Source organism: Megalops cyprinoides, chromosome 12 (genome assembly GCF_013368585.1).
Source record: "Megalops cyprinoides isolate fMegCyp1 chromosome 12, fMegCyp1.pri, whole genome shotgun sequence".
Taxonomy (NCBI): Eukaryota; Metazoa; Chordata; class Actinopteri; order Elopiformes; family Megalopidae; genus Megalops; species Megalops cyprinoides.
In genome coordinates this window covers 35,983,362-36,009,603 of record NC_050594.1, presented here as the reverse complement: position 1 = coordinate 36,009,603, position 26,242 = coordinate 35,983,362, and the positions used below count along the sequence as shown (strand labels likewise).

Below are 26,242 nucleotides of genomic sequence, written 5' to 3'. Positions count from 1 at the left end.
CCGACTTCCCAGTGGACTGCAGCAAAATTTCCCCCTCTTCAGGTGAGCCTTTTTTATGCATTTGTACAAATAGTTTGTACACTTTGTTGAGGGCAGGACAGCAGTGGTGAGATATGAAAGACTGGTTATGGTGCTTTAACAGTAATGGTAGGTATCAGAGTAGCCCTTCACCCATGGGTTCCTATCTGCCGATCTCCAGCTCATACAGAAGGGTTTAGACGGTCAGACACGGATGCACATTTTGGCTCCTCTGCTCACAGATCTCATTTAGATTGTGTCTAAGAGGAAAAGGCGCTGGCCGCCGCATAACGTTCTCAGCGGGTTATGGTTTAACTCTAAAGCAATGTTGAGAGGACACCTTGTGCCAGCAGGGTGAGAGGCAGCATCAAAGCAGTATCTGGGCTGTCTCACAAGACAGAATTTCAAATAAAAATAGATCAAAAGCACCATGACCAACACTACCTGCCCAGACAGCATACTGGCAAGTCAATGGAACAAAACACAACGATAATAAGGTTTCTAAACCTTTCAGCAATTAGGGGAGTGTCTTTCTGCAATGAGGCATGGAGCTGTAGCAAGTGCCCTTTATAAAGAAGCCAGAAGAACATCTCCTTGGATTTGGTCACTCATTCTTGGGACACATTCTGGGAAAGAACAGTTTTTTCATGTACTTGTTGATTTGTGTGTTTTCTAGTTATCATGAGGTGATGAAAACAACTTTCTGCTCAGGCCCAGCCATTAGCCAGAGTGTAAGTACACCTAGATGCTCACATCATTTCCTATTGTTTTCTTAACTGCCAATCTCTGCATCGCTCAAGCTCTCCTTCCCCAGACTGGATCTGAGCAACTCTGCTGTGAGAGATTGCTACTCCCACCAAGTGGTACACATTGGTATCTACATCAGAATCCAAATCAGTGTTTCAAAGCCTCACTGCATTTTACCCACCAAAAATGACAATGTGTACACTCTTGTATGTATGAATTATGCTTAAAAGTGTGTGTATGTTTGTCCTATGCAGACTGCCCAGCCACATCTGAAGACAAATTATTATTGTATAAGCATATCCTGACACTGTCTTGATTTTAATAGTTCATTCTGAAATACATAACATGGAAGGTTGGTCAGCAGTCTACAAATCGCTTAAATCAGTCTCAGAGGTAAAAAAAAAAAAAAAAGTATTGCTTTATTCCATAAAACGTTTTCCGCTCAGGAATGAAGAATGATTAAATCCTAAGAAAGACCACCCCCTCTGATGTCCTCCTGTTGTCATGTATTAAAACCCCATTCGCTATGGTATACATTCTTATAAAAAAATCATTTTACATGTTTTGTTAACTGGTTCATTGCAAATATTTTAATCAATCCCAACAATTTATTGTTTTATATTTTTCTTCAATTTGAGTTTGAAACAGTGACTGTTGACCTGTGACTAAAACAGAGGAGTGACGCCAAAACAGACTGTGGTGCTACCTGGTGTCAGTGGTCACACTGGCCACAAAACCAACAAGAAACATTCTTCGACTACGTAATTTTTTTTCTTCAGAACTTCAACCAAGCTCTGAAATAAGAAAAAATTTGGAAAATGGGAGTCACATACCTTTTTTATCTTTTATTTTTTGATGTTTATCATTTTAGAATGGGGAATACTACTGGGATGTGTGAGATGAAGTAGTACCCCTCTGAATCACCCAGTGTAAACCCTTGCTGTTGCTTCATTTCCTACACATACTGTGCAGAATGCTGGAATTGAAGACAGGAAACGCTATTGCTGCATCTCTACAGAAAACGCTGTACCTGCAGTCATGGCACCCAAGGCTTTAAAAGGAGGAGAACGCAGGAGTCTTTTCCACACAGACCACATACAGCAAGCAGGAACAGTTTCCCCACTGTTATGGTGCTGAGGACCAGGCAGCGAGCAACAGCGATGCAAACATGGATTGTCCTTGAAAGCCTTCAACAAGCACCATCGGTTGCCATGGTATCAATCACCATGGAGACGGGTGAGGGATGGGTTGGGAATGCGGGAGGTGACACCTGCTGGTTGTCGCAGGAGAGCAGGGAGGAAGTGGTGGATAGTGCGTCACAAGAGCAGAGCTGAGGAGAGCGAAATCAATCACCGACAGCACGGCAGGCCTCACTGTGTACGAAGAACCAGGCCGTGATCATGATCCAACTAATTAGGCCAATTTTTGTATGAAGGCAAATATGTTGCAAAATGCGAGAGCTTGTAGACTTGATTTTGAGACCTTGTAGAATACGATTTGAGAACTTGTAGAACAAAAATTGCAGAAAAAATGTAAACTTGTATGTTCAAATTCAAAAATGTGTAGATTGATATTTACATAAATACAATGGCAGCTGCAAACTTGTAATCCGTTTACTCATAATTACTTATTTTTTTTTACTTGAGTCCATTTTCCAGTACAACCACAACTCGCTGATTACAACCACAACTCGCTGATTACAACCACAGCTCGCTGATTACAACCACAACTCGCTGATTACAACCTATCAAATCGGTCCCTACAACTTCAAATCTGCACGCCTTGACTTTTGCAACACTTCTTGCACTGAGCAGTGTTGCAAAACCAGTCTGTGCTTGTAGCTCCGGAAGTAAGAGAGCAGAGAAGGGAGCCGGGGGCAGGGGGTGAACCAATCAGAAATCAGAAGACGAATCGCTCTTTTCATGGCTCTTTTGCTCTGCTGCCCCCTTGACTTCACTTGTGTGAATCAATAAAGTTTTGCATGACAGATGACACGACACTGAGTTATACATTTGTTAAATGTGCAGTGTTTTTAAATGTGCTTGTTTTTAGCTTAAGCGTAGACTACTGATACTGCTTCAAAAAGGTCCAATTAGCCTGGTGCAATTTGGTTAACGGCATGGTTTTAGCACAACGACCCTTTTACTGGATACTTACCTTCCATCCTTGTTTTCAGCAGCAGGCCTGAGAAAACGTTTGATTTTCAAGGTCAGATAGCATTGTCTGTCTCGGCCAGTGAGGGGAATTTTGTGGAATGTTAACCATACCAATAGCAGTTTTTCTGACAAGGAGATGCTTTGGGATTGCTGTTAAAAGTTTTTTATCGGGAATTTAGATAAAAATATACAGATAACCGATAATCAAAAATTTGCAAATATCGGCCCCGATTATCTAATGACCAGATAATCGGTCAACCCCGAGCTGGGACTGACCTTGTTTCAGGCGGGATGTCCCTTGTGGCCCTGGGGGAGGGGGTTTCTTGATGCTTTTGGACCTGGCTTCCTGGGACATGGGCATGGGGATAAACCTGCGGGGTGCAGGGGTCTCCATGGGGCTCTTCCTGTGTGCTTGCTGGTTCTGACAGGCTACAGGAGAAAGGCCTTTAGCTGTCACCTGCATTGTGCTGGCCATCACAAATGTGCAAAAGCCCCAGCTCTGCCTACCAATCAGCCCCACACCAAACTCAAGCTCAAGCAGAGCTGTGGGCTGACCTATGAACAGCCATTGGTGCTGCTCAAATAAATGACCAATCTTTTGTCAATGAACTTAGAATCTTAGAACGAATAGAACTTGAATCTTAGAGTGGTCCAGAGATTAGAAGCATCTCATCAAGTCCAAAGCAGTCTTTTTACAGGGCTAATATTCATCCGCTCTGTCCCAGTGTGGGGTGCTTCAACTGTGACTGATGAGTCAGTTTGTTTTTTTTTTTGTTTTTTTTACAGATATTAACTGTGTGTGTGATACACCTGCTTTAAAATAACCAGACGGGTTACATATATGTGTTCCATTTGATGAGATCGTCTGTAATGATATCAAACTTCTGTCATAACTCCTGTGTGATTGCCTGGGTTTTTTTTGTTTCCTTGACCAGGGTGTATACGTCATTAATAAAATGCATGTATGTTTGTATGTGTGTGTGCTCACGTATAAAACACAACTATCATTGGAGAGTGTTGTTTGTAACTGTGATTGTTGAGCCTGCTGAATGAGGGATTGTACATGTAGCCCAGGAGTAGAAGAGTGATGACTGGGGCACAGATTTAACAGGACTAACACACTCAGTGACAGGCACAGGGCCTCTGTGAGCACAGCTCCAACCCCACGGCTTCACAGGCCCTACCTGCTGCTGTGTTGGAGGTGCAGGGGATCTGAGTTCTGAGGTGCCCCTCACTGTGCCGACGCAGAGTGGGTACCTGCGATGGGCAGGGCAGCATGGGGTCGTAGCCAGTGGCTCCAGGGGCGCGTGCAATTACTGCATCAAGAGCGGAGCCCAAGAGACAGTTCTGAGGAGACACACACACAGAGTATGTCACAGTGTGTTAGCACGGTATTGTCATAGCAACACATAGCCAGCAGCACCGAAAAGCTCATTGGGGAGTCAGTGGGGTGGAGATGCAACAACATCCAATTCCGATCCTGAGCCTGCCTCTACCAGGCTTAAGTGCAGCTTGGTTTACAGTCAGACACACTTCAAAAGCTAGGTAGGGAAGATATCAAGGCTAATCTGAAGTTAACTCATAAGCAGGAGCAGTGACTGAAGGTAGCCAACAGAGAGGGCTTTCCAGAACTAATGCACTAGATGCAGAAAAACTCCCTGTGATGCACTAGACCCCAGTACCACAGCACCATTTAAAACAGACCGCACATACAGCCACGGACAGACTGCTTTTAGCCTGGTCACTTCCTCCCTACTGCTCGCTCACCATTAAACACAAGCCTTTTAAAATGCAAGCTGAAATTATTTTATCATCTGAGAGATGATGCCAAACTTCTACTGGACACAGACACTCTATTAAAGGAAGACAACAGACTTTAATAAGCAGCTGAGCAGTATCCAGCACCACAGGCACACTGGCTCGTCAGCAACGCTCAGGCAGCAGATAATGACATAGCTGCATGCATGACAATCGTTCGTGAAGGCAGTGAGACATACGAGGCCGAATTATGGGAAAAGAGGGCGAGCCTACTCTTGGCAGTACAGTCCTCCAACACGAAGTAACTGGTACTGACTTTGATAGAAACTGCAACACGGAGTTGATAAGCAGCGGCATGGAGATGCAAAGGAGGGAGCAGAAGCAGGAAAGGCATGTCCTACAGACGTCTTCTCATCTGCACCAGACACACTGCTGTGTGGATGTGGTGTGCACCAGTTGACAGTGCTTACGAATGTGTGCAACAGTCAATGGCTACATCTCCATGCTCTCATCTGCACTTGTAACCTCACATGGATAAAGAATGAGGATTAAACCTACTCACGACAATATACTACATGAATAAAACTGATGAATGACAACACTTTGGGAAAAACGCTGTGTGGGGCCTGCGTGGAGCCTGCTGCCCATACATGTAGCTCTACAGGAAAGGCTGTCGTTGTAGCTCTACAGGAAAGGCTATACCTGCACTATAGGAATCACTGTACTTGCATGGGGTCCTTATCTGCAGATCTACCCAAAACGCTGTACCTGCAGCTCTACAGAAAGCACTGCATCTGTGTGGGGGCACACCTGCAGCTCCAGCTGTTGCTCCTGGATCCTCTCCAGGTGCTGCAGTCTCTGCTGGGTCACGGTGTGTAGCTGCTCCTCTAGCCGAGCCACCCGCTCCGCAGACACGCTGCTCCGCTCCTCCTGCACCCAGTCGGGCTGCAAGGCACCCCCCTGGAGCTGCCGCAGCTCCTCTAACACACAGGAGAGTCTTGCATCCGGGTCGCTCTGCACCTAAAGATATCAGAACCCAAACCTCAACTCAAAACTCAACTGCACCACACATAAAAACCTCTAGGCAATCACAGCTGTACGTGGTGCAAATGGAAAACAGGCTTGAAATGCACATGAACGCATGGGCATAATGAGAGTTTGAGTGAAGCTGTAAACTGGCCCAGCATGCCTGGGGAAGGAAGTTGCAGCAGGGGCACCCGGGACCTCTCTACCTTGAGGAGTGGTGCAGTGGCAGCAAGGGCAGCGGCTGTGATGGCTGCTGCAGCGGTGTTGGCTCCCTGGTCCCTCAGATGAGGGGTGGGGTCGTGGACCACTGCGGGCGGGATGGGGGCCTGGTTCAGCAACTGTACCTTCACTTCTCGCCTCTGAGGGGCACTGTGGGACCTGGGAGTAAATTCAGGGAGAGAGATGTTCAGAACCAGCACATTTTCACTCTCTAACTCTGCAGAGAGGGAAGTGTCCATTTCAAAGCTGTGGGAAGATGACTGGATGGTCCTGGGGGGTGAAGCCTGCTTGAGGGGGTTTGACCGCAGGTGTGCCGCAGTGGAGGAATCTGCGAATTCTGGGTAGGAACACAACTGGCACAACTTCAGCACAGCCTTGCTTTCTGTGCAATAATGTCCCCAAAAGACAAACCCTTGGAGACAACCACCAGCCAGCCATCACACCACACGGCAAAGCAGGCAGCTGAGGCAGTCTGGATGCTCTCACACCAGCTCTGTCTGTGGGGCAGGGGTGAGTGGACCCTGTCAGTCGCCCAGAGAACCTGCCAAAGAGCAGCTCTCCACTGCACATGCTGATTTCATCTTACGAGTTGCCTCACTGTGGGATAGGGTCTCATAGGGTCACAAGCCAAGCTCTCATTTGGCAACCAAAGCATGCAAGGGGCAAAGAGATGCTAGAATGAAATATCAGAGATGGGAGTGAATATTATAGTACATTATTGTCATTTAGCAGACAGTCTAATCCAGAGTGATAGTTACATAGTTCACAATTTTTCACGTAAGCCATTTATATAACTGGATACTTCACTGAGGCTATTCTAGGTTAAGTACCTTGTCCAAAGGTATAACAGCAGTGCCCCAGTGGGGAATGAATCCAGCAACCTTTTGGTAACAAATCCTCCTCCTTACCACTGCTTATAGGGACAAAGACCAGGTGGTGAGGTTTCATTGGCAGCCAATTAGACTTAAATAAAAAGGGGCTCAGCTTCCCCTTTGTGCACACTGTGGGAACACATGTGCAAGAGACATGTGGACACTCCAAACATTCAGATGTTCCAGATCCCAGCAGTGGAGGCATACAGTTGGCAGGCAGGGACTGTGTTTATTCCCCTCCCATCATGCAAAGCTTGTGACACACTTACTACATACCTCTGATTTAAGATCGCCCACATGGCCTCTTTTTTTCCACCAGCATAATGGGAAATCAACAAGTCCTGTCCTACAATAAAAAGAAGACACTGAAGAGAATGGATTGTGCAGTTCTATCTCACACACCTGCAAGAAAATGATTCTCCTTAAAAAACAGAGATAGAGAGGAAGACAAGAGCAATGTGAATAGCAGATGGACCTTTGTGTTATGCCACAAATTTATGTGAGGGTGAAGTGAGAAAGACGGTACATTGTCTTACACTATATGTAAATTCATTGTACAATATGGTAGATTATTACCATTTATTGTCTGTTTATTTTTTAAAGAGCTAAAAATACCTCAACAATACCACAGCTCATAGGGACCAAGTCAATGTGCCCCAGTTTTAAGCAATGGCACTGATGTTGACTGTAACATTCATCACTAATTAATCCTAAGTGGTTTATAACCACTAAAACTTGGTCACCCGGCAGTGACAAATGTATGCACCATTAGTAATGTTTGAACAGGATATTTACCTTTGTGTCTACTGCCCTCTGGCGGGCTACTGTGGAAAAGCAGCTTCTTTTTGTCGGTGTTTGAAACCTGTAGAGACATGAGATGTACATACAACCTTCCAGAGTTTATAAACTCACACGCAACTCGCTGCATGTGCTCCTGTTTTAGAGGTCCACACCGACTCCCGGACTTTCTGTTATAGTGGGCACTGATGAGTTTCATAATAGATGGTCTGATGATAAATTACCGATGCTTTATCAGATGAATGACGTGGTTGAAGGCCCTGGTCTTCTCCCGGTCCCGCGTTTGATTCTTTGGGGTCTCCTGACTGCACTTTAGTCTCTGTTATGACACATCTCGTCTCTGTTATGATACGGTATATAACAGTATCTTCATCATTAGCAAAAACGTAGCAACAGCTTGACAGCTTGTACACCAGTAACTCATTCTCAGTCACTTAATACTGGAAAAACGGATTAACATCGTGAAGTCTCAATCCACTTAAGCATCGTTTGCGTTTGCCAAATGAATCTTTTAGGAGCTTATCCATTAGAATTTACACGGTGTTTCAACTATTAGCCACAGTGTGGCGCAAAATACCGTTTAACTAAGGACTTTCTGTTTTTCAATCGACAGTTCGTGTTTAAAACTTCACACCGACTGTTTGTAGAACCGCGAGTCGACCAAGACATATTTCACGTTTAAAACGATCAAACATGTTGTACAGAAGGTAAAATATTCTACTTGGCTCAATGAGACCCTAAGGCGCATGCAAGTCAGGCATTACGTCGCTATAGTGATGAATCATGGCCAACCTCAGCTGGCTAAGTTGCTAAATGTCAACATCAGAAAACCTCGGAGAAGAAACATGCCCACTTGTTACTAAGTTCAGTATTTATACGATTAAAATATCGACCTTACTTTCCCTTGAAGCTGCCCTCCACGCACTCGTGGGGGAGGCTGGCGGCTTGTTTGCTGGCAGCACTGGGGGTACATAAACGTCAGTTGCTGCTGCTGTTCCCATAGCGGAGAGGGGTGCAAAATCATGCAGTCTCTTCACACAAATCTTCGCCCTGCCGTTACAACTCGGTCTGATTACACTTGCACTAATATTCCGCTTTTCTGCGGAGTTCTGGTGTGGAAATCCAGTGCTAGTGGAGCGAATTAAAACATCAGCGGCGTCCGAACTGGAAGTGGACTCGTCGAGCTTCTCCCTTATCGGTGATGCATCCAATTCATTTGGTTGAAGAAAAACACTGGCCATATTGGCCTCTTAACCTTAACCAACTAGCTACCGCTCACTAACCACAATAAATCGTCCATTGGAATCAAATACAAATCAACAGCCAGTAAGCTAGCTAGCTTGCTGAATTAACGCTACCTAAATTAAACTAGCTAAAGGTACACATTCCTTGACCTACCTAACTAGCTTATACACTGCCTAGTTAGCTGTGGGTCAGTCAGTCTAGTTTCTTACCAGTCATTACATAATCAGTGTTGTCGTTGCCACACAGCTACCAGTTTAAATGAAGTTTCCCGCTTCCGAGCCCGCTGGCTAGCGTTACTGGAAATAATACGGAAAGATGGGTTTCTCCGCAAAATTCCACAAAGTAAGGGAAACGGCTCGCTAAAGTGTCGTACTTTGCCACTTAACTGGCGAGGTGTGTATTTAAGCTTGCCAGGAATAAAGATCAATGTGACAGGCTGCCGAGAGTCTTGTCTTGCTAGAAACTTTATGTTACTGAAAGCGTCACCGGAACTCTCCTACATACTGTTTACAGTCCCCACTGAAACACATTGTATGGTTTCCTGAAATTCACTATGTCGTTTTAAAGCCCATGGAAACCATTTAACTAAAATAAGTATGTATTGGTTAAGTACTAGTTAATACGAAATGGCCCTTTTGAGAGTTTTCTCCTCTAAAGCTTAAAAACTAGCTAAGTGGGTGATGTAATTTTATTTATTTTAGGTAGCTTTGAAATGAATTTACATTCATATCTTTCATAACTTCATAGGTTCATAGCTAAAGCTCAGTTTAGCTACATAATAATCACTGTTATTTTTTATTCATCTTGAATCAAGTATTTACGGCCTGTATATTTAGTGAAAATCGAAGCGCATTTTTGTGCAGTATCGGACTGTACATAAAGCTACACGGTAGCTCTGTGAATTTAATGTTCCTATTTTCGACATTTTTCCATAAACGTCACTTTAAATCTATATGTCTAAAATTAATTGCCTGGTTGTGTATGGCTGTATATATTAAATGTGAGACTCTTAAGGCAAATAACTATTTGAATCTAATTTTACATTCCTTGTTTTCGGGCAGCCGATTCGAATCTGGGGATATGTACCTTTTAGCGCCACATGTCCTTTTGGCTTTGTTGGTGAATGACTTCCGCGAGCGCTCATACGCAAGAAAGGTGAAAGATTTACTTAAATTGGCTTTGCATTATATAAAATAACTATATGTTCTTGGAAAGCATTTTGTATCATGACTGCATGTATGCGATGGGAATTTTTGCGACAGGTGGTTACTTAGGAAGCTAGACAGTTAGTTAATATATACAGACAGGACTGGGAGACTTGCTGACTAGCATGCTACTTAACCAGCTACCTGTGAATCCAGCATGCTAGTTGCAGAAGCAAGGCCTTAAATGACATTTAGAGCTGGGTGGTTTGCTATCAGATTCATTTTCTGAACGTGTAATCATTTGTCTTGAATAATTAGCTCGCTAGGCAGCCAGCTACATCTGGCTTTATGTTGTTAATCAGGTGTCAGATGCACCTATCCACAATTAGAGGTCTGAAATAATACCCACTGAAGTTACTAATTTACTGATGCTTATTAATACACGTAAAGTACTACACTCAGATCAAATGCAACGAAAAGTAGTTATTAGCTTGTGTGTTAATGTGTAGAAGAAATTACTGAAACGTTCGTTTACGACATGTGTTTTTCCCTCCTGGTTAGGCGAGACACATTTTGATCTGAAGAAAACAAAAACATGAACGTCCAACTTTCGGAGTCGGATCAGATTAAACAGGTAGCCGTCCCGCTTTGAATGTTGATGAAATCGTGATTGTAAATGTGAACGGAGTGTTCGTATTATCCTAGTATTTTATACTTCTAATTTGCAATAAATTATTGACCAGAAAGCAGCCATATGCCACACATACTCAGCGATTCTTTAATGGAGTTTTAATGCAGGTGCTTTTCAAAATTATTGACAGTTCAAAGAATTCCTGGGAACTTACAACAAACTGACAGAAAACTGCTTTATGGACTGTGTGAAGGATTTCACCACCAGAGAAGTGAAGCCAGAGGAGGTAGAGTACTTTCTGTTGGGTGGAACTTCTTGGATTGTTTAGTCAAGTGTGTTGACAACAGTGCAGGGTAGTTGCTCCCTGACAAGTGACTGTAAATTTCTGGTTTCAGATAATTTGCAGCTGTACCTGCAGCCTTATGGTTAAAGGTTCAGTGCCTCAGTCTTCACCACATCATCATCCTGCTTTGACAACTTTTTAGAATTGTCTTTTGGCTAGTGTCTTCATTCAGTGACGCATGTTGTAACCAAATCTTTAAAACTGGAAGTCATTCAATATATTTGATAGATTTTGAAGCCTTCATATTTACTTGTATGTCCATGAAATGCATTGCTCTGTACAGGGCTGAAGTCAGTTTTCCTTTGTTTATTTTCTCCAGACAACCTGTTCAGAAAGCTGCCTTAAGAAATACCTGAATATGACGCAGCGGATCTCCATGCGCTTCCAGGAGTACCACATCCAGCAGAATGAGGCCATGGCCGCCAAAGCTGGCTTACTGGGGCAGCCCCGTTAAAGCGCAACAGCGGCCCATGTGGCCAGGAGGCGTGAAAGCGATCAGATAACCACGTGTCTCCCCGCACATTCACCTGGAGACTTCACCTGTCCAAAGCTCTTGGCAGGTCATCTGCTTGTGCATCGCCACGCCTACCTCAAACCCCCAGCCATGGGCAGTCTGTGCGGTCAGATATGTTGCAGTTCTGAGGGCGTGATCCTCAGACAGCCTCACCTGACCGGAACACATCAAGTGGAGTCTTGCTCCTGGAAAAATCTGAAATTTGTTTACTTGTGTGGACCATGTTTTCTTTTAGCAGTGGTAGAATAAAATGTCAAAATTGTGTAGTTTAAAGACCAGAGATATTTACAGGTTGGAGTCAGAGTTGGAGAGTTTTGTGTGTCCCAGTGGTGCGGAAGTAAGAGTGTTCATTTTTGATTTTAAGTATAAATGCTATTCCTCTGGTCTGCAAGTTCCAGGGCTCAGTTGGTGACAGGTTGAGTGTATTTGAGGAAGCCTTAACCCAGCTGTTCTCACAATATTGCAGCAGTAACACTTTGTACCACTGTATTAACGTTGTGACATCATATCAAGTCTTAGCTTAGTTATGAAGAGATGTAACAATGTGCCAAGCACGAGGTAGGAACACAGTTGTAACTTCAAAGTGGAGATGGATATGAACTTCATAGCTCTCTTTGAGCCTGGGGAAATAAAATTCAAACCCTGGTCACTGAAATTCACAGTGAATTTGTTTATCAAACTCCCTAGGCCACAACCCACAGTCAGTGGAGTTTGTGTAACAGTTGTCCTTCCTTTAGCCAGTCTCTGTGCATGTATGATCCGCTCAGAATCACCTACACAACTGTGAATGAGCTCCCTGTTCTGGCAAATTAAACAACTTACACTGGACTCATGTCAAAAGTGCAGTGATGTTACTTAAACACTAATTAATGGAACACCTATTGTGGTTATTTTAGTGCAGTTACAAAGCATGCTCATGCACAATGAGCATCCACAAATAGAACAGAGTAGCTGAATGTTGTTCATTTGTAATGAAAGCTATGAATGCCTTTATCTGAGTGAAATATGTGTACAGATCTTAAGCTGTGTGTGAGTCTCAGGAGCTTTGGATTAAGGTACAAGTATTTCTCAGTACTGATTAAAACCATAATTATATGTCATCAGCCATGGAGAGATTATTTCTGACAGTATATAAAGGTATGAGGAGTCTACGATGTTTATTTTTTTATCCAATGCAAATTTAAAAATACATTTAAAACCAAGGTCATGAATGTGATTAATTACAGACGAGATCATATTAAAACGGTACTAGGGAATTAGCACTGGGTGTATTTTTGCATTCAGATTTCAACCTTTCAGGACATATTGATTGGTTACCTCTAGATGAATAACATGTTAAAGTCCAAGTCAGACTTGGCCTTTAGTCCATAATACCCAAAACCCAACAGTATTTAAGGGACACTTACATATTCTGTCAGAAATATTAGTGCAAGAGTATTAGTATATTAGTGGAGAGAAATGCAATATTTTTTGTTTTAGCACCTAAACAGGAAAAATAAAATGAATTTTTACACAACAGAACAGGCAGAGAAGGTCCATACACCCTCTGAACCTCCGTATACTGACTATGCATCCCAAACTGCCATGCACTTCACTATGTACTTCAGCGATGAAATGCATAGCTGAGCTAGAGTGGCCTGGACATCAGTAATGGAGGCAGTGCCTTTGATGACAAAGCAGTAGCACCAGCTGATCCTAAATCTGTCCAGCAGTGCAGTTTCAGTGGATTGTCTGAGGAACGACTTTTTTAACAGTGCACTTTAATGTTGTGGGCAACTACATCAATTTAGGTCAAATATCTTCAGAATGCAACTAGTGTACAACCTTGGAATCTTTCTTGTAAAAAAGTCCACCGATATATTCTCAACATTGCCATGACAACAGCTGACCAATTAGGAAAATAAGGGGAGGAGTTATCAGTTGCTGTTACTTGACTAGGCCAAGGTATTAACCAGACAGGACAACACCAAAACAGAGCACCTCTCCAGTAATAAATCACTTGATTAAATCTATGAAGTGATGCTGGCACCTAAGGTTTTTACTGTGTTTGCCATTACTAGAAGACACTGGCACCTGTATTGCTGCATGAGACAGTAGGTTGGTGTGCCTTCCTCTCCGTTTGCAATTTCACACCATGTGCCAGCTGTGGTGCTGCAGGTAAACAAGGCAAGAAGGTTGTTTTGGTCACCAGGGGTAGATGGGGAGAAAATGCATCTAAGCAAAGCTTGGACTGTGGGACTTCAAATGGAGCCCTTTGGCTGCTGCTTCTCATTCCATTCTTGGAATATCGCAGCATCCATTCCAGTACAGCTGCAGTGACGTATGAACCAGAGATGCATGTGTGAGATGTTTCTGGCAGATTTACAGAGATCCTCTCTTTAGATAGGGAAAGTTTAAGCAGCATCTCCTCTCAAAAGACTTCACTGGCCTTAGTCACCTGCAGCATGCCTCATCTGTGACTGCAGGTTTTTAAAATGTCTTCAATAAAAGAATAAATAATTATATTTGAAAACTTTATTAGAAAGGAAGGGAGCTCTGCGTATTTTACAAAGTTACAATGGCTTCGCTTAGGAAATCTAATACCTTTTTCCTTCATCCTGGAATCTGTAGATAAACTTTACTTTTAAGTAAGTCTTCACAATGTTGATGAAATAAAAAGTTTATAAAGCATAAAATGTACAATGCAATTGAGCTGTTTACTTCTCACCAGAGGGTTTGGTTCAGACTTGTTGGAAACCAAATGGTTCATAATGTACAGTCTACTGATGTGCACTAATGTCTACAGACTTAACATTAAAAAACCTTTCATATACAAAGATGGATTTAAAAAAAAATCATAAATCATTTACAGTTTGTGTAAAATGTATTTTTCAAATACATGGTTCTGGAAAATCTATATACAAAAGAAAGAAACACTTTCATAGAGAAACCCCTGGGCTTGCCAATGTTCCTGTAGCAATACTCTTTATTATTCAAAGGATCAGAACTAAAATAAAATATTATAATAAACACTTAAATTAAAACAAATTGTAGTACCAGGCAATCTGAAAACAAGCTGAAAAAAATTAGGTGAAGGCCACCAAATTCTGGTGCTCCTTAAACTGTCTCAAAATGAGAAGAAAATACTGGGCCCAAAGACTGAGGAGGATAAACAAGCCAATGTATCAAACAGTTGTCAAAGTTAGCTTTTATATAAGCTCATGACATTCTTCCATCTCATTTTTCCCACTGTTCCAACTGAAAGTGGAAGTTTCCAATTGATTTCATTTATATTGTAAAAAATACATAAAAATGTTATGTCCACTGTCTGAATAAATATATTTAACAAGTTGCAAGATAATACCTTTATTTTACACAAAATTTCAGGTCTAGAAATCTTCCATTAAATAACTTCACGGCTGTGATATATACTTTCTTTTTTCGAAATTTCTGTAATAAAATAAAAACTCTGCAATTACATATAAAAAGACAAAATACACTTGCAAAGGAAATTAGTTCACTGAAAACCCCCTTTTCCTTGATTCCACTGTAAACATTTGTTTTTTTTTTTCTTTCTAAAAGACAACGAAAAATACAGTTTTGCATAATTATCTGTGCTCAAATACAACAAGAGTGGAAGACTGCTGCAGTTTTCAGTAAACTACATTCCCTTTGGCAACTGAATTTGTCCCACTTTTTCAAAAGAGGACACTGCTGTAATACGTGTACTTTGGCAGTTCTGATGGAGCAAGCAAGCAGACTTGACCTTTCACAAACTGTGTCCATCTGGTTAACAGTGACCATCACTAAAAAAGGACCCTTTCCACATATGTTGCCTGGCATTTGTCTGTTTCTGATGACTTGTGTGAAGGGGGGGGGGGGGGGGGGGGGGGGGGGTGCCTTTAACTGTCATAGGATGAGGACTGCAAGGTAGGGCTTGACAACCAAACATCAGATTTTTTTCCTTACATTCAGCTCACAATCAGCTTCCTGATGTTGCAATTGGTGGGTGGGGGTGGAAGGAGGAAGAGGAAGGATCAGTTTACAAAGTGCAGGAAGTGGGAGTGGCCATGTGGTGCACGTGGGGTCGAGGAGGGCAGTCGACTGGTTCTGGCCGCTTGCTGTGGCTCATCAGTTTCAGTACGCGTTTCCAGGGAGGCAGCGGATGCTGGGAAGGCAGACAGTGGTGGGGAAGGGCCCACCATCACCTGCATTCCACAGCCACAGTGTTCTGGGTGGGCGAGGCTGAGGAGGGGCTCATGGCTGTGTCAGAGGAGCCTGATGACGTAGAGGCCAAGGTGTGGGACACTGAGAGGGTTCAAATGCAAACAAGCAGTCACTACAACATTCATATGGTGACCATATGATGGGTAAAATGTCATTCTGGCTGTACATATTCTTCAAAAGAACCTGGAAACTGAAATACCATTTCTAATGCATAATAAACCAATTCTTACATATGATCTCAACAAGGGCTGAAGAGAAACCAAATCTTAATGGAGATACTTGATGTAATCACATGAAAACTTTGACATGCTCAAAATCAGCAGTGCTAAATGTGGCATTTCAGCAGTTCTACACTTCTTAGAGGGCGGATGGTCAAACATAAAGCAGTGTTTTATGGTCTTTTCTTAAGAGCTGATGCACCTGCATGACTCTGGCCCTGGGGCATGAAGGTATACCCAAACTTTTTTCAGAACTTATAGTGACATTGCAAAGCAGTAAAGCCGGTAAGATGGCATGGTGTGAGTATTCCGTCTGAACCCACCTTCTCTCTCCTTCTTTTTTAACCTCTTCCGCCTCCTGTCAATAGAGGCCACTTCAGACTTGAGGGACATGTAGTACTTCCTGATCTCCTGCAACTTGTTCTGCAGGAAGGCGATGCGCTCTGCACTCGTCATGTTGTCCAGTTCAGCTGCAGCGAGCAGAGGAGACTGAGCATGCAGCAGTGACTGAGTCCTCACAAAGACCTTACAGATGTACATCTACACAAATATGCCTGCATTCCTCTTACAACCTAGCATCTCCTTAATGTTTTTCAAACAATTCTGTACCTAAACCTTTCCACTGTTATGCTTTAACCATTCTGAAATATTTTTGTACTTTTATTTTCCTAACGGTTGTATCTAATAACCCATATGAACATTCAACTACTAACTTTTATGTAACCGTTTCTCAGCTCCTCTCTCATATGAAACAGATTAACTGCATATCAGTTATAAATTCATTTAAGTAATCTGTCTTTATCTTGCAGTAATAAATTAGAAATATGCAATGCTTTGTCTACACTGATACAGGCGTCCACTACATGACAATATGCCAACAGCCATCACTGCTGCAGACTAAAAGCCTAGGGGCCCAGAAGCTAAAGCCAGAGCCTTCAGCACAAAAGCAGGACAGCCCAGTGCTTGTCCATTGTCTTTCTGGAGAGAGAGAGACTGGCCCTTAATGTCATGCTAGACATGCTAAAATGCATTATCTAGACTAAGTGTCCGCAGACTGTACACGCAGGCCGTAACATTTCAGCTTTCCACTGGCACCTTTCTGACATCACACATGTTCATGTTATGGCACATTTCCCAAGTTGAAAAAGGAACAGCAAAATGTTCTTAATTCCAATTCTGACAGTGGAAAAGAGACAACTCTGGAAAAGGGACAAGAGTAGTTTCGACCTCACCTGAATCTGCAATCACAAAGTCCAGTTATTATTTGAAGACAAAAAGAAGAGATTGATAAAACCAGAAACCCAGCATACCCTGCAAGCACCTCCCTGAGGTGATATGACGGTGCAACATGACAATGGGGTCATAGCACTTACTCAGCTGGAAGGTCCACTTATATGTGCGTGGGGAGGGGAAGGCTGGCTTGTCTCTGTGCTTGTCCTTCTCCCCCTCCTTGCTGTTGGGGGACATGCCCCCACCAGGGGAGCGGGCCAGCTTCTTGGTTGCGGCGGAGTGCTTGACTGGTGTCAGCTTGCTGGAGGTATCCGTGACAGGAAGGTCCTCGCTGTCACTACTGTGCCCTATGGGTGAGACATTTTGACAGATTGGGACATCCTTCACAGTGTATCAAGCATTGCCTACAACATGCTCAACAACACTTTCCATGCCATGGAAATCCATCTGGCTTCCTGCTATGGCCACTGTGCAGCGGTACAGGTACCTCAGCCCTGCCTGCACAGCTGTGAGGATCAGCTGTGACTAAACCTTATCCATGCTGTGCTTTAATTAGTGTCACCTATATGTCCCATGATATTCCATCATTCAGTTCTCCAGCAATGAGATCACTAATCTCATTACCTCTTCCAAAATGTTTTTTTTCTTTCTTGAAGGAGGCTAGAGCCCTGTAGAAATTTTTTAACCCATTAAGACCAGATGCGCTGTATAAGTCGTTCTCCCTTTAAAACCGGCTGCGACGTCGGGAGTCTTTCTACCTTTAAAGCCGGATGCGACGTGTATGACTTTCATATGATGTCATCGTTTTCAAGACACGTGGTCGATGAAATGTATAGAGATTCGCTGACATACACATGGGGACCGCAAAATGCATTATGGGAAATGCTGTTTGTTTTGGTTTTTAGTGCTATTAGCTTCCGGGAAAGTTTTTGAAGTTTCGCGCAGCAAAATGCTTGATCTGTGTGAGGGGAGCGATATTGAAGCTGACTACAACATTAATTTGTCAATGACAGTGATGATTTAGACTCAAACGGAGTGCCTGCTGACCCGCTTGACAAGGCTCAGTGGATGTTTTATGACGAGGAGGATCTCGAGGAGGAGTTCACTGGATTCCAAGATGACTGGAAAACGGGGGACTATCTGCCACGCCGTACGAGTCAGTATCGCCGAAAGCCAGGGGTAAAGATTGACCTGCCTGACGATGCAATGGCTATGGCTGCAGACAGTGCAATGAGGCTGTACGTTTTGGCAAGCATGTTCGTCGACATTTTCAGTGACATTATTATGCTGACACAAACTAACTGTGTACACTGAACAAACTGTAATGTGGTTTAGTTAAAGTTATTGCAATACCACTTCATTTTTTGGAAAATATGTCTGAACTTTTTCCTATTCAGTTCAATGTTTTTTGTTTATTGAGTATTTTTAAAAATATTGGTTAAAATTTGGGCAAATGAAATGACAATGAAAGCCACAGGTCTAAGCTTTCAGATGCTTTTTATTTCATGTCTCTACCTGCTTCAGAGGCTGAGAAATAAAGATTTTAGTAAACGTTGACAATTCTGTCAATTTTTTCAGAAAACCCACAGGTTTTAGGAGGTGTTTTTCAGAAAAGACTTAGGTTTTAGAAAGCTTTTTTAATAGGTGGCCTAGGTCTTAATGAGTTAAAGTGATATCAACTGATGTGACCTGATATCACTAGTGAAAATCTGATGGAGCAATCACACTCAAATTTGCGCTCTGTCACCATCTAATAGAGTATTCTACTGTCAGTTTAAAGGAAGGCAGGGTCCTTCACTGGGAGGAGGCTCGGTGTGTTTGTGATGACGGCAAGACTCACCTGTGCCATTCTTCTCTGTCTTGGATGCTGCACTGGTGCGCTTCTGACTGCGCTTCTGCTTCTTGGCAATGGAGCCTGCACTGCCGTCCATCGAACGCTTCTGACCTGGGGGAGATGACAGCAGGCTGGAACCTCACCACTGCCTGCACAACCCACTCCTCTACATAGTGGCCCAATTTCAGACAGAGGCGGCGCACTGGGCCTCCGCATGCCCACAGGACAATTACACAGGTAGGCCTGATCAACCAGCTCTACATGTACCGCATTTTCTCTGTAGCACAAAAGCTGGCTATGTTAATTAGCTGCATGTGGCAAGAGAGCCAGAGAAGCAGGGCACCAAAACCACTGCGCTCTCCTTCTACCTGAATATTGCAGGTCAAACATTCTGCTCAAAGGTAGCGCCCCCTCCCATACATCAAACAAACACCAGACTGCCTGAGCACTTAGAGCCCTCACTAAGGGCCAGTGGCATGTCCTGTGGGCTACACTGTTTGAGCCTACAGCTTCCCTGTTGTGCAGCTAAGAGTAGGGGTGGACTGTGTGACCCACCTCTGTCCTTGGCCTCGCGGTCCTGCAGGGAGATGCTGGAGTTGCTGGAGCTGGTGCTGGCGTCAAAGCCGTTGGCCGACTCGCTCTCGCACAGGCCCTCCTGAGACTCCCCAGCCACACTGTCCACCTCAATGGTGACGTCACTCTCGCTCCTGGTGCTGTGCGATTCGCCAGGGCTGTGGGCAGGGGCGGGCGAGAAGGTGGGGAGGCTGGCCCCTGGGGAGGTGCTGTGGTGGTGGTGGTGGTGGTGGTGGTGCAGGTGGGAGGGAGGCAAGGGCCGGACGTTCTCCTCACCCCTCATCATGACCAGCAGCTCCTCCCCAGTGGCCTTGTCCTTCTCATCCAGGTCGTCCAGGTCCACCTCGTGGCAAACCAGTGCATCCGGCCCTATCGGGGGAATCAGCTCATCCTCAGCGCTCAACACCGCCTCCTTGCTCTGAGGCTCCGCCCCGAGCGGCCCCTCCCCCTTGCACCGCACCTCCAGGGTGAGCGCGGGCATCTCGGCTCGAGGTTCCGCCTCCTTGGCTGGCGACGGCCACTCCACTCCCTTGTGGCCTGGCTCCACCCTCTTCTCTGGCGACATGGCACTGGGCTCTTCCCTCCTCTCTGGACAGCGGACCTTCTTCTCCGGTGTGCACTGCTCCATGGCTTTGCGCTTGGCCGGCTTCCTGTCCTCCCGGCAGATCTCCTCGGTGGCCGAGTCTGTGTCTGAGTCGTCCGGCTGGGGGTTGGAGGAGTGGTGGTGCGGGGACTCCGACCGCTCCTCTGGCTTTTTTGGGGAAGGGGTATGGGGGGCCTCTTCCTCGCCGTGGCTGCTGGTGGGGGGTGCTTTGGTGGCCGTCTCAGGCACCGGGTCCTTCTGCCGGCTCCTGCGGCCTTTTGGACGGGTGGGGCGGTCCTCTTCCTTTGGCTCCATCTGTGTCTCAGATGCAGCCACTGGGGCCGCCTCCTCCTCAGGCTGCTCTGCTTCCTTAAGCCTCTGCTCCTCCTCCTGGAGCTCATGCTGCTCTGCCTGGTGCTCCCGGGGGCTGGACACATGCACAGGCTCCTCCTGTACCTCCTGCACCTCAGACCCACCTTTCTCTGCCCCCTGCTCTTCGCCCTTGCCATCCTCTGCCTGCTGTTCCTCCTCCTCCTCCTGCTTGCGTGCTGTGGCGGGGTCGGTGGTCTCTACCCGACCTGACCGCTTCTCAGGGGAGTCCTCTGACTCGCTCTCTTCCGATGAATTCCCCGATTCTGCAAACAAAGAGCAGAGGATTACCACACATACAGCTCATCAAACAACAACAACTCCAGCAACTAATGCAGCTCTATTTACCTTGCCAAAAATGTCACTCAGGCTCTGGCTAAACATTTCAATTCAGGAGTGAACAGATGTCAAGGGTGGATGTTGGACCTTCCATATGTGAAAGTATTTGTAGGATGTGGAGATGTTAAAAATATTTTAGGTAGAGGGCTCAAACAGCCCTGCACAGGGCTCTACTAGCTGTGCTAGGATTAACATCTTGCTACTGCTTTACCAGCTTAGCTTCAGAATATACAGGAGGGGATTAGCACTGGGGCACATGTCTAAACAGACGGAATGGAAATGCTTGCAAGTACAAGCTAATTACATAAAGGAAAAAGGCTAACAATCATTTGAGAAGTCTTCAGACATGTTTGTAAACTCTAATTTGTATTTGTATTGTGGTAAAGCAAGAAAAGAATATGGCCTACCATTAGACCCCCTATCAGAGTCGTACATCCCAGAGGTTCTTCTTGTTCGGCGGCGAGGTGTTCCTGCTGAGGTGAACAGACACATCGTCACTGACACTGCAACAAGCTACAACACTAGGGCTGTCAGTGTGACCACACTGTAGCAAGCTACACCGCTAGGGCCATCACTGTGACCGCACTATAGCAAGCTACACCACCAGGGCCATCACTGTGACCACACTGCAACAAGCTACAACACCAAGTCCAAACTCAGCTTTCAGCTGTTAAAACTAGAGACCTCATGCCAATATGATGCAAACACTCAGTAAATTTCAGTAAGCACAAGCTCAAATCTCTCAGTACTGCTTTGATGCTGTTTTTCCTGTGCTGCCTGTAGGTTCTTCACACTGCTAGTAAAAGTACCTGTGTGTGCATTTACTCATTTCACACTGCAGCCTGGCCACGCCCCCTGGCCTTACCCTCTCCATTAGGCAGCAACAAGCCATCCGAGGGGCGGCCACCTTTGCCCCCGGCACGTCCCTCGCTGCTGGGCGTTTTCGGGGCAGCCCGTGAAACACTGGGAGGGGTGGACTTGAGCGGGGGACGGCCCCTCTTTGCCACTGATTTCACCTGCCTCTCCTCCTCCTTCTCCCCCTTCTCCTCCCTCTCCACCTCATCTTTGTTCTGTCGGAGAGACCAGACAGACATTTAGGACATGTCCCCCCGGCTCAGGCCCTTGGACAGATGCACAGGTGACAGTCACCACCCACAGCCTTCCCTTACCTTTAACTTCTTCTTCAGCTTCCGCCTGGTGCTGCCTTTGTCCACTGGCCAGATTATGCGGTCTGCTTTCACCCACTCGTCATACCTGGAAAGCACAGGTGCAAACACACAGGTCCCCTTCGTCACACTGGCGTAACTCTCACAGTGCAGTCCTGTTCTTACCGTACGTTCACACTGGGAGCGGCAAGAGCGTCAAAGTGACTGGAAGTCATTCATTTTCTATGTGACCAAGCGTCTCTCGGCGTCAAGCAGCAGCATGACCGCTGGCGGCACGTCTTGGGCGGTGTGGGTATCAGAATAAAGTTGAAGACCAGGCAACTTCATGGTAATGAGCTATAACGCAGTTCAACGGCAACCAATTTGAATTGGTTGTTCTCCACTCTAGAAAGTTCTAGAGAACACAACTGTGTAAACCGTGGAACCTTGTTCCTACCAAACATTAGTTCCCAAGCACAATGGAGGAGAGGCTGATAATTGCAATGGCGGGTTTTCCCATTATTCATTTTAATATAGGCTACACACAAATTAACGTCAATGTTAATTAAAGACCAAGGCTAGTAAACGTGTCCTATAAACTTTATGTTGAAATTTGCATTAGCATCAACACAAAAGTCACACCACACAAATGGCTTTTAATTAGGCTAGTTTATTTTGTTACCAAACGTAATTATAATTGTTCATTTCTTTCCTTCATCGATCTATTTCTAACCTTCACATTTAAAAGATTTCATGAGATTAACTTACACCCTACTTGTGGTCAGTCGGCACAAAGATACCGGTCGACACGTTTGTTTGCTTTACGGCCCCTTTAAATAACGTTTGCAAGACCAAGCATTCTGAACGAACTTGTAGCCGCCTATTTCATCTACGTCAGAATGTCCACTTCTCCGACAGCGTTGTTGGCAGGGCAGCCAGAGCGAATTTTGACGCTCTCACCGCTCCCAGTGTGAACATACAGTTACTCTACACACACATACTGCCACAGCATGCAACAAACTGTATATACATTGAACATTTGGTCAGTAATTGCTGAAATTGGAATATTCAAGAAGCAAAGTGAACTAACTAGTAGATAAAGAATAAATAGATGAAAATCCTGCATATTTGCATGCTTTTCTTGTATTTTTACCCTTTTTTACCTCAGTTGATGGTCTAGAGAATGAGTGGTGGAACAGTGGCATGAATACAATGACTGTCAAAAGCGCGGTACTGTTCAGCTCAGAAAACATCAGCATCTTAGAGCCGTGGCCCACTGCTCTCTGGATAGGGTATTTGTGCTGAAGTGTTAAGGCTGCCAGCACATGTTGCAGCACAGATGATTTCAGAACAAGTGTGCATGGTGTACCCCACAGCGGTACACAAGGGCTCCCCAAACCCCACCCTCACCTGACATTCCAGCCGTAGTAGTGCACCAGGTAAAGAACCTCTCCGTCATCTGTCTCCGTGTTTTTGATATTGGCCTCATAGATCTTCTGTGTCTTCCCCCGGCCATACTTCACCTTCACCTTTGTCCCCATCAGTGTGTGCTCGGAGTCTTCGTCTGCATCCCCCACGGTCTCCCTCTCATCCCTGTGGGGACAGATGGCAAGTTCAAGGGCTGCTGGGTGTTGGCCCTGGACTGCTTCAGCTTTCTCTACTGTAATGGTTGTACATCAGCATATCTAGCCAAGGCTGAGGAAGGCCGTATTATCAAACCAAACTGGAGTAAAAAAAAAAATCCACTAAAAGTATGTCTGCTGTCACTCTAGTGAAAAGCACTGGTTAGCAGTAATGTTGGCTTGTGCTGATCACTAAAGGAGGGGCCAGGTTCTCAGCTTACAGGAGACTCCATTCAGATTTCCAGTCTAAACATGACTTTGTAAAATATACATCCACTTTTCCCCACGGAGACTAGGAAGCTAGGTTATTTAAGCAGAAAATCTGCCATCCAGGTGAGTAATGTGCTTAGCCTAACTGCTTCAGTTAATATTAGGGATGCACCAATTGTGAAATTCTGGGCCGATACGGATACCGATGTTTAAAATAACAATTTGGCCGATAGCCGATGCCGATGTTTATTTTGTTTTTGTTGTTATTTATTCCCCCTTTTGTGCCAGGGAAACAAAAAAATCTTCATTATAAAAAAATACCTGAACTTTAAGTCTTTCAGCCCTTCATCACACTATCTTTGAATGAGCACAAATTCAATCATACAAATTTATTAAACAACCTTTAATATATAAGGCTTTATTAGTTTGATACTAGCTAGCTCTTAGTAATATGACAGCTGAGCATGAAAGCCAAATTAGCTAGAAAGCTATCTAGCTTTCTACATTGTTTTTATTGTAGCTAGCTAGCTGTGTGTTTGTTTGCAAGGTGATATTTGTATTTGTCAGCGGAATGTGACAGTAACTAGCTAGTTACGTTTATTGTTTTGTTTGTATTGTAGCTAGCTAACTAGCCAAGCACAACTATTGTTATCCAATTGTTTTATTAGTGTGTCTTACATCCCAGATGGGTAATGGCGTCCAGGGTATGTATGAGGGACGCAACACAAAAGGAAACAACCAGCCCCTGCTGGCTTGGACGGTGCAGGGACCAAAGAAAACACAGACGTGGGAGCAATGTATAAGAGTGTGCAACATATTTACAATATTTGTAAATTTAAAATATTTGTAACACAGTGAACTCTCACACAGGGATCCCCCAGCTCAGTAAACGATGCAAAATCAAAACACGATACAGGCAAGTTTGTAAGGCAAGTGATGAAACACGAATGATCAAAACAGTGAGAGAGCACTCCAAGAATCCGGCATCTTTAAATTGGGATGCTCTGTTTCTGGTTGGCCAGGCCGGAATGAGGAGGCGGGACGCAGTGCAGCGGGATACCTGCATCAGGAGAGAAGTGGGAGAGGAGAGAGGGAGGAAACCGAGACGCAGACGGCCCAGACTCCACAGGCACAGTGCGTCGCACGTAACAGTGTTAACTATTGTTATCCGATAGTTTTATTAGTGTGATTTCAATGCGAAGCACTGCAAGCACACTATTGTTACCCGATAATTTTATTCTCCTTTTTCTTCTTATTCCACCAGATTTTGTCCCGCTTCTCCTCCCACAGTTTGCGATATCGACCCCAAACCAACTGTAACCCGTCCGGTCTGACCCAAATCGGGTTGCTTGTATACAGCTAAGCCGTAGCCGCACTCGTTCTCCAGTTTTTGTCGTTTTTTCATCCTTTCCCCCCCCCCCCCCATAGACCCCCATTTATTTTCAAAATCACCCCCTCACACTTCATGACCTTCCCAAAGTCACTCCCGTCACTTTTCACCCCATAGCCCCCATACCTCACACGTTGCCTTGGGACAAATGACCCAACACTCATCCAAGACCGTCTTGACCCGCACTCGTCTTTTTGTCATTTTTTAAATCAGTTTTTTTACTTATTTATTCATCTCTCCATCCTCTCATTGACATCAATTCATTTTTAAAAGCCCTATCACACGGTCACACTTAGGCCGTCAGCAAAGCTACTTCATATGCTGCCTCAGGTCCATGCCACCAAACAATCACTGAAACCCATACTGACCCGCACTCATCTTTTACTCGTTTATTTATCCCTCCTTCCTCCCATTGACTTCAAATCATTTTTCAAAGTCTTACTGCTCGGTCACCTTTGGCCCGCCAGCCACCGTACCACATATGCTGCCTCAGGTCAAATCACCCAACACTCACTGAAAGTCATACTGACCTGCACTCGCCTTTTTGTCGTTCATTTATCCCTCCATCCTCTCATTGACATCAATTCATTTTTCAAAGCCCTATGACACGGTCACACTTAGGCCGTCAACAAACGTCCCTCATATGCTAGCTCAGGTCATGCGATCCAACACGCACTGAAATCCATACTGACCCCACACTCATCCCTTACTCATTTATTCATCCTTCCATCCTCTCATTCACTTCAAATCATTTTTCAAAGTCTTACCGCTCGGTCACCTTTCGGCCTACACTCATAGTACCTCATATACTGCCTCAGGTCATGCCACCCAACACTCACTGAAACACATACTGACCCCGCACTCATCCCTTACTCATTTATTCATCCTTCCATCCTCCCATTCACTTCAGTGGATTTCTCAAAGCCTTACCACTCGGTCACCATTTGACCAATAGCCACGGGACCAGATTTGGTGCTTTGGGTCATGTGACCCAACATTCACCAAAGGTGGGTGTGTGCCTAGCAACCATATTGTTTACCCTAGCAGCCGC

The 26,242-nt window shown here is 44.7% G+C and overlaps 3 protein-coding genes across 4 annotated transcripts in view; 1 reads left to right on the top strand and 2 right to left on the bottom strand.

The window, feature by feature from the left end:
* Positions 1-8,951, bottom strand: part of kiaa0586 (KIAA0586 ortholog) — a 192,103-nt gene extending 183,152 nt beyond the window's left edge. Inside the window, exons 1-7 of the mRNA XM_036542008.1 lie at positions 8,493-8,951; positions 7,592-7,658; positions 7,073-7,142; positions 5,912-6,083; positions 5,490-5,699; positions 4,106-4,268; positions 3,198-3,350 (exon numbers count right to left, since the gene is read on the bottom strand). Of these exons, the coding sequence (XP_036397901.1) occupies positions 3,198-3,350; positions 4,106-4,268; positions 5,490-5,699; positions 5,912-6,083; positions 7,073-7,142; positions 7,592-7,658; positions 8,493-8,618 (961 nt within the window). The 5' untranslated portion in view covers positions 8,619-8,951. The remainder of the gene's footprint in view (positions 1-3,197; positions 3,351-4,105; positions 4,269-5,489; positions 5,700-5,911; positions 6,084-7,072; positions 7,143-7,591; positions 7,659-8,492) is intronic.
* A 989-nt stretch (positions 8,952-9,940) lies between these two features.
* Positions 9,941-12,570, top strand: timm9 (translocase of inner mitochondrial membrane 9 homolog). The gene is made up of 4 exons (XM_036541613.1): positions 9,941-9,994; positions 10,546-10,618; positions 10,806-10,901; positions 11,278-12,570. The coding sequence occupies exons 2-4, from the start codon at positions 10,580-10,582 to the stop codon at positions 11,410-11,412; spliced, it is 270 nt and encodes an 89-aa protein (XP_036397506.1). The 5' UTR covers positions 9,941-9,994; positions 10,546-10,579; the 3' UTR covers positions 11,413-12,570.
* Positions 12,571-15,332: 2,762 nt separating this feature from the next.
* Positions 15,333-26,242, bottom strand: part of arid4a (AT rich interactive domain 4A (RBP1-like)) — a 42,901-nt gene continuing 31,991 nt past the window's right edge. The window contains exons 17-25 of one of the 2 annotated variants that reach the window (XM_036541611.1): positions 23,380-23,562; positions 21,994-22,078; positions 21,690-21,894; positions 21,232-21,297; positions 19,516-20,751; positions 18,967-19,071; positions 17,270-17,473; positions 16,220-16,366; positions 15,333-15,759 (exon numbers count right to left, since the gene is read on the bottom strand). In XM_036541611.1, coding sequence (XP_036397504.1) covers positions 15,656-15,759; positions 16,220-16,366; positions 17,270-17,473; positions 18,967-19,071; positions 19,516-20,751; positions 21,232-21,297; positions 21,690-21,894; positions 21,994-22,078; positions 23,380-23,562 — 2,335 coding nt within the window. In that variant the 3' untranslated portion in view covers positions 15,333-15,655. The remainder of the gene's footprint in view (positions 15,760-16,219; positions 16,367-17,269; positions 17,474-18,966; positions 19,072-19,515; positions 20,752-21,231; positions 21,298-21,689; positions 21,895-21,993; positions 22,079-23,379; positions 23,563-26,242) is intronic. The other variant, XM_036541612.1, reaches the window with a different exon arrangement.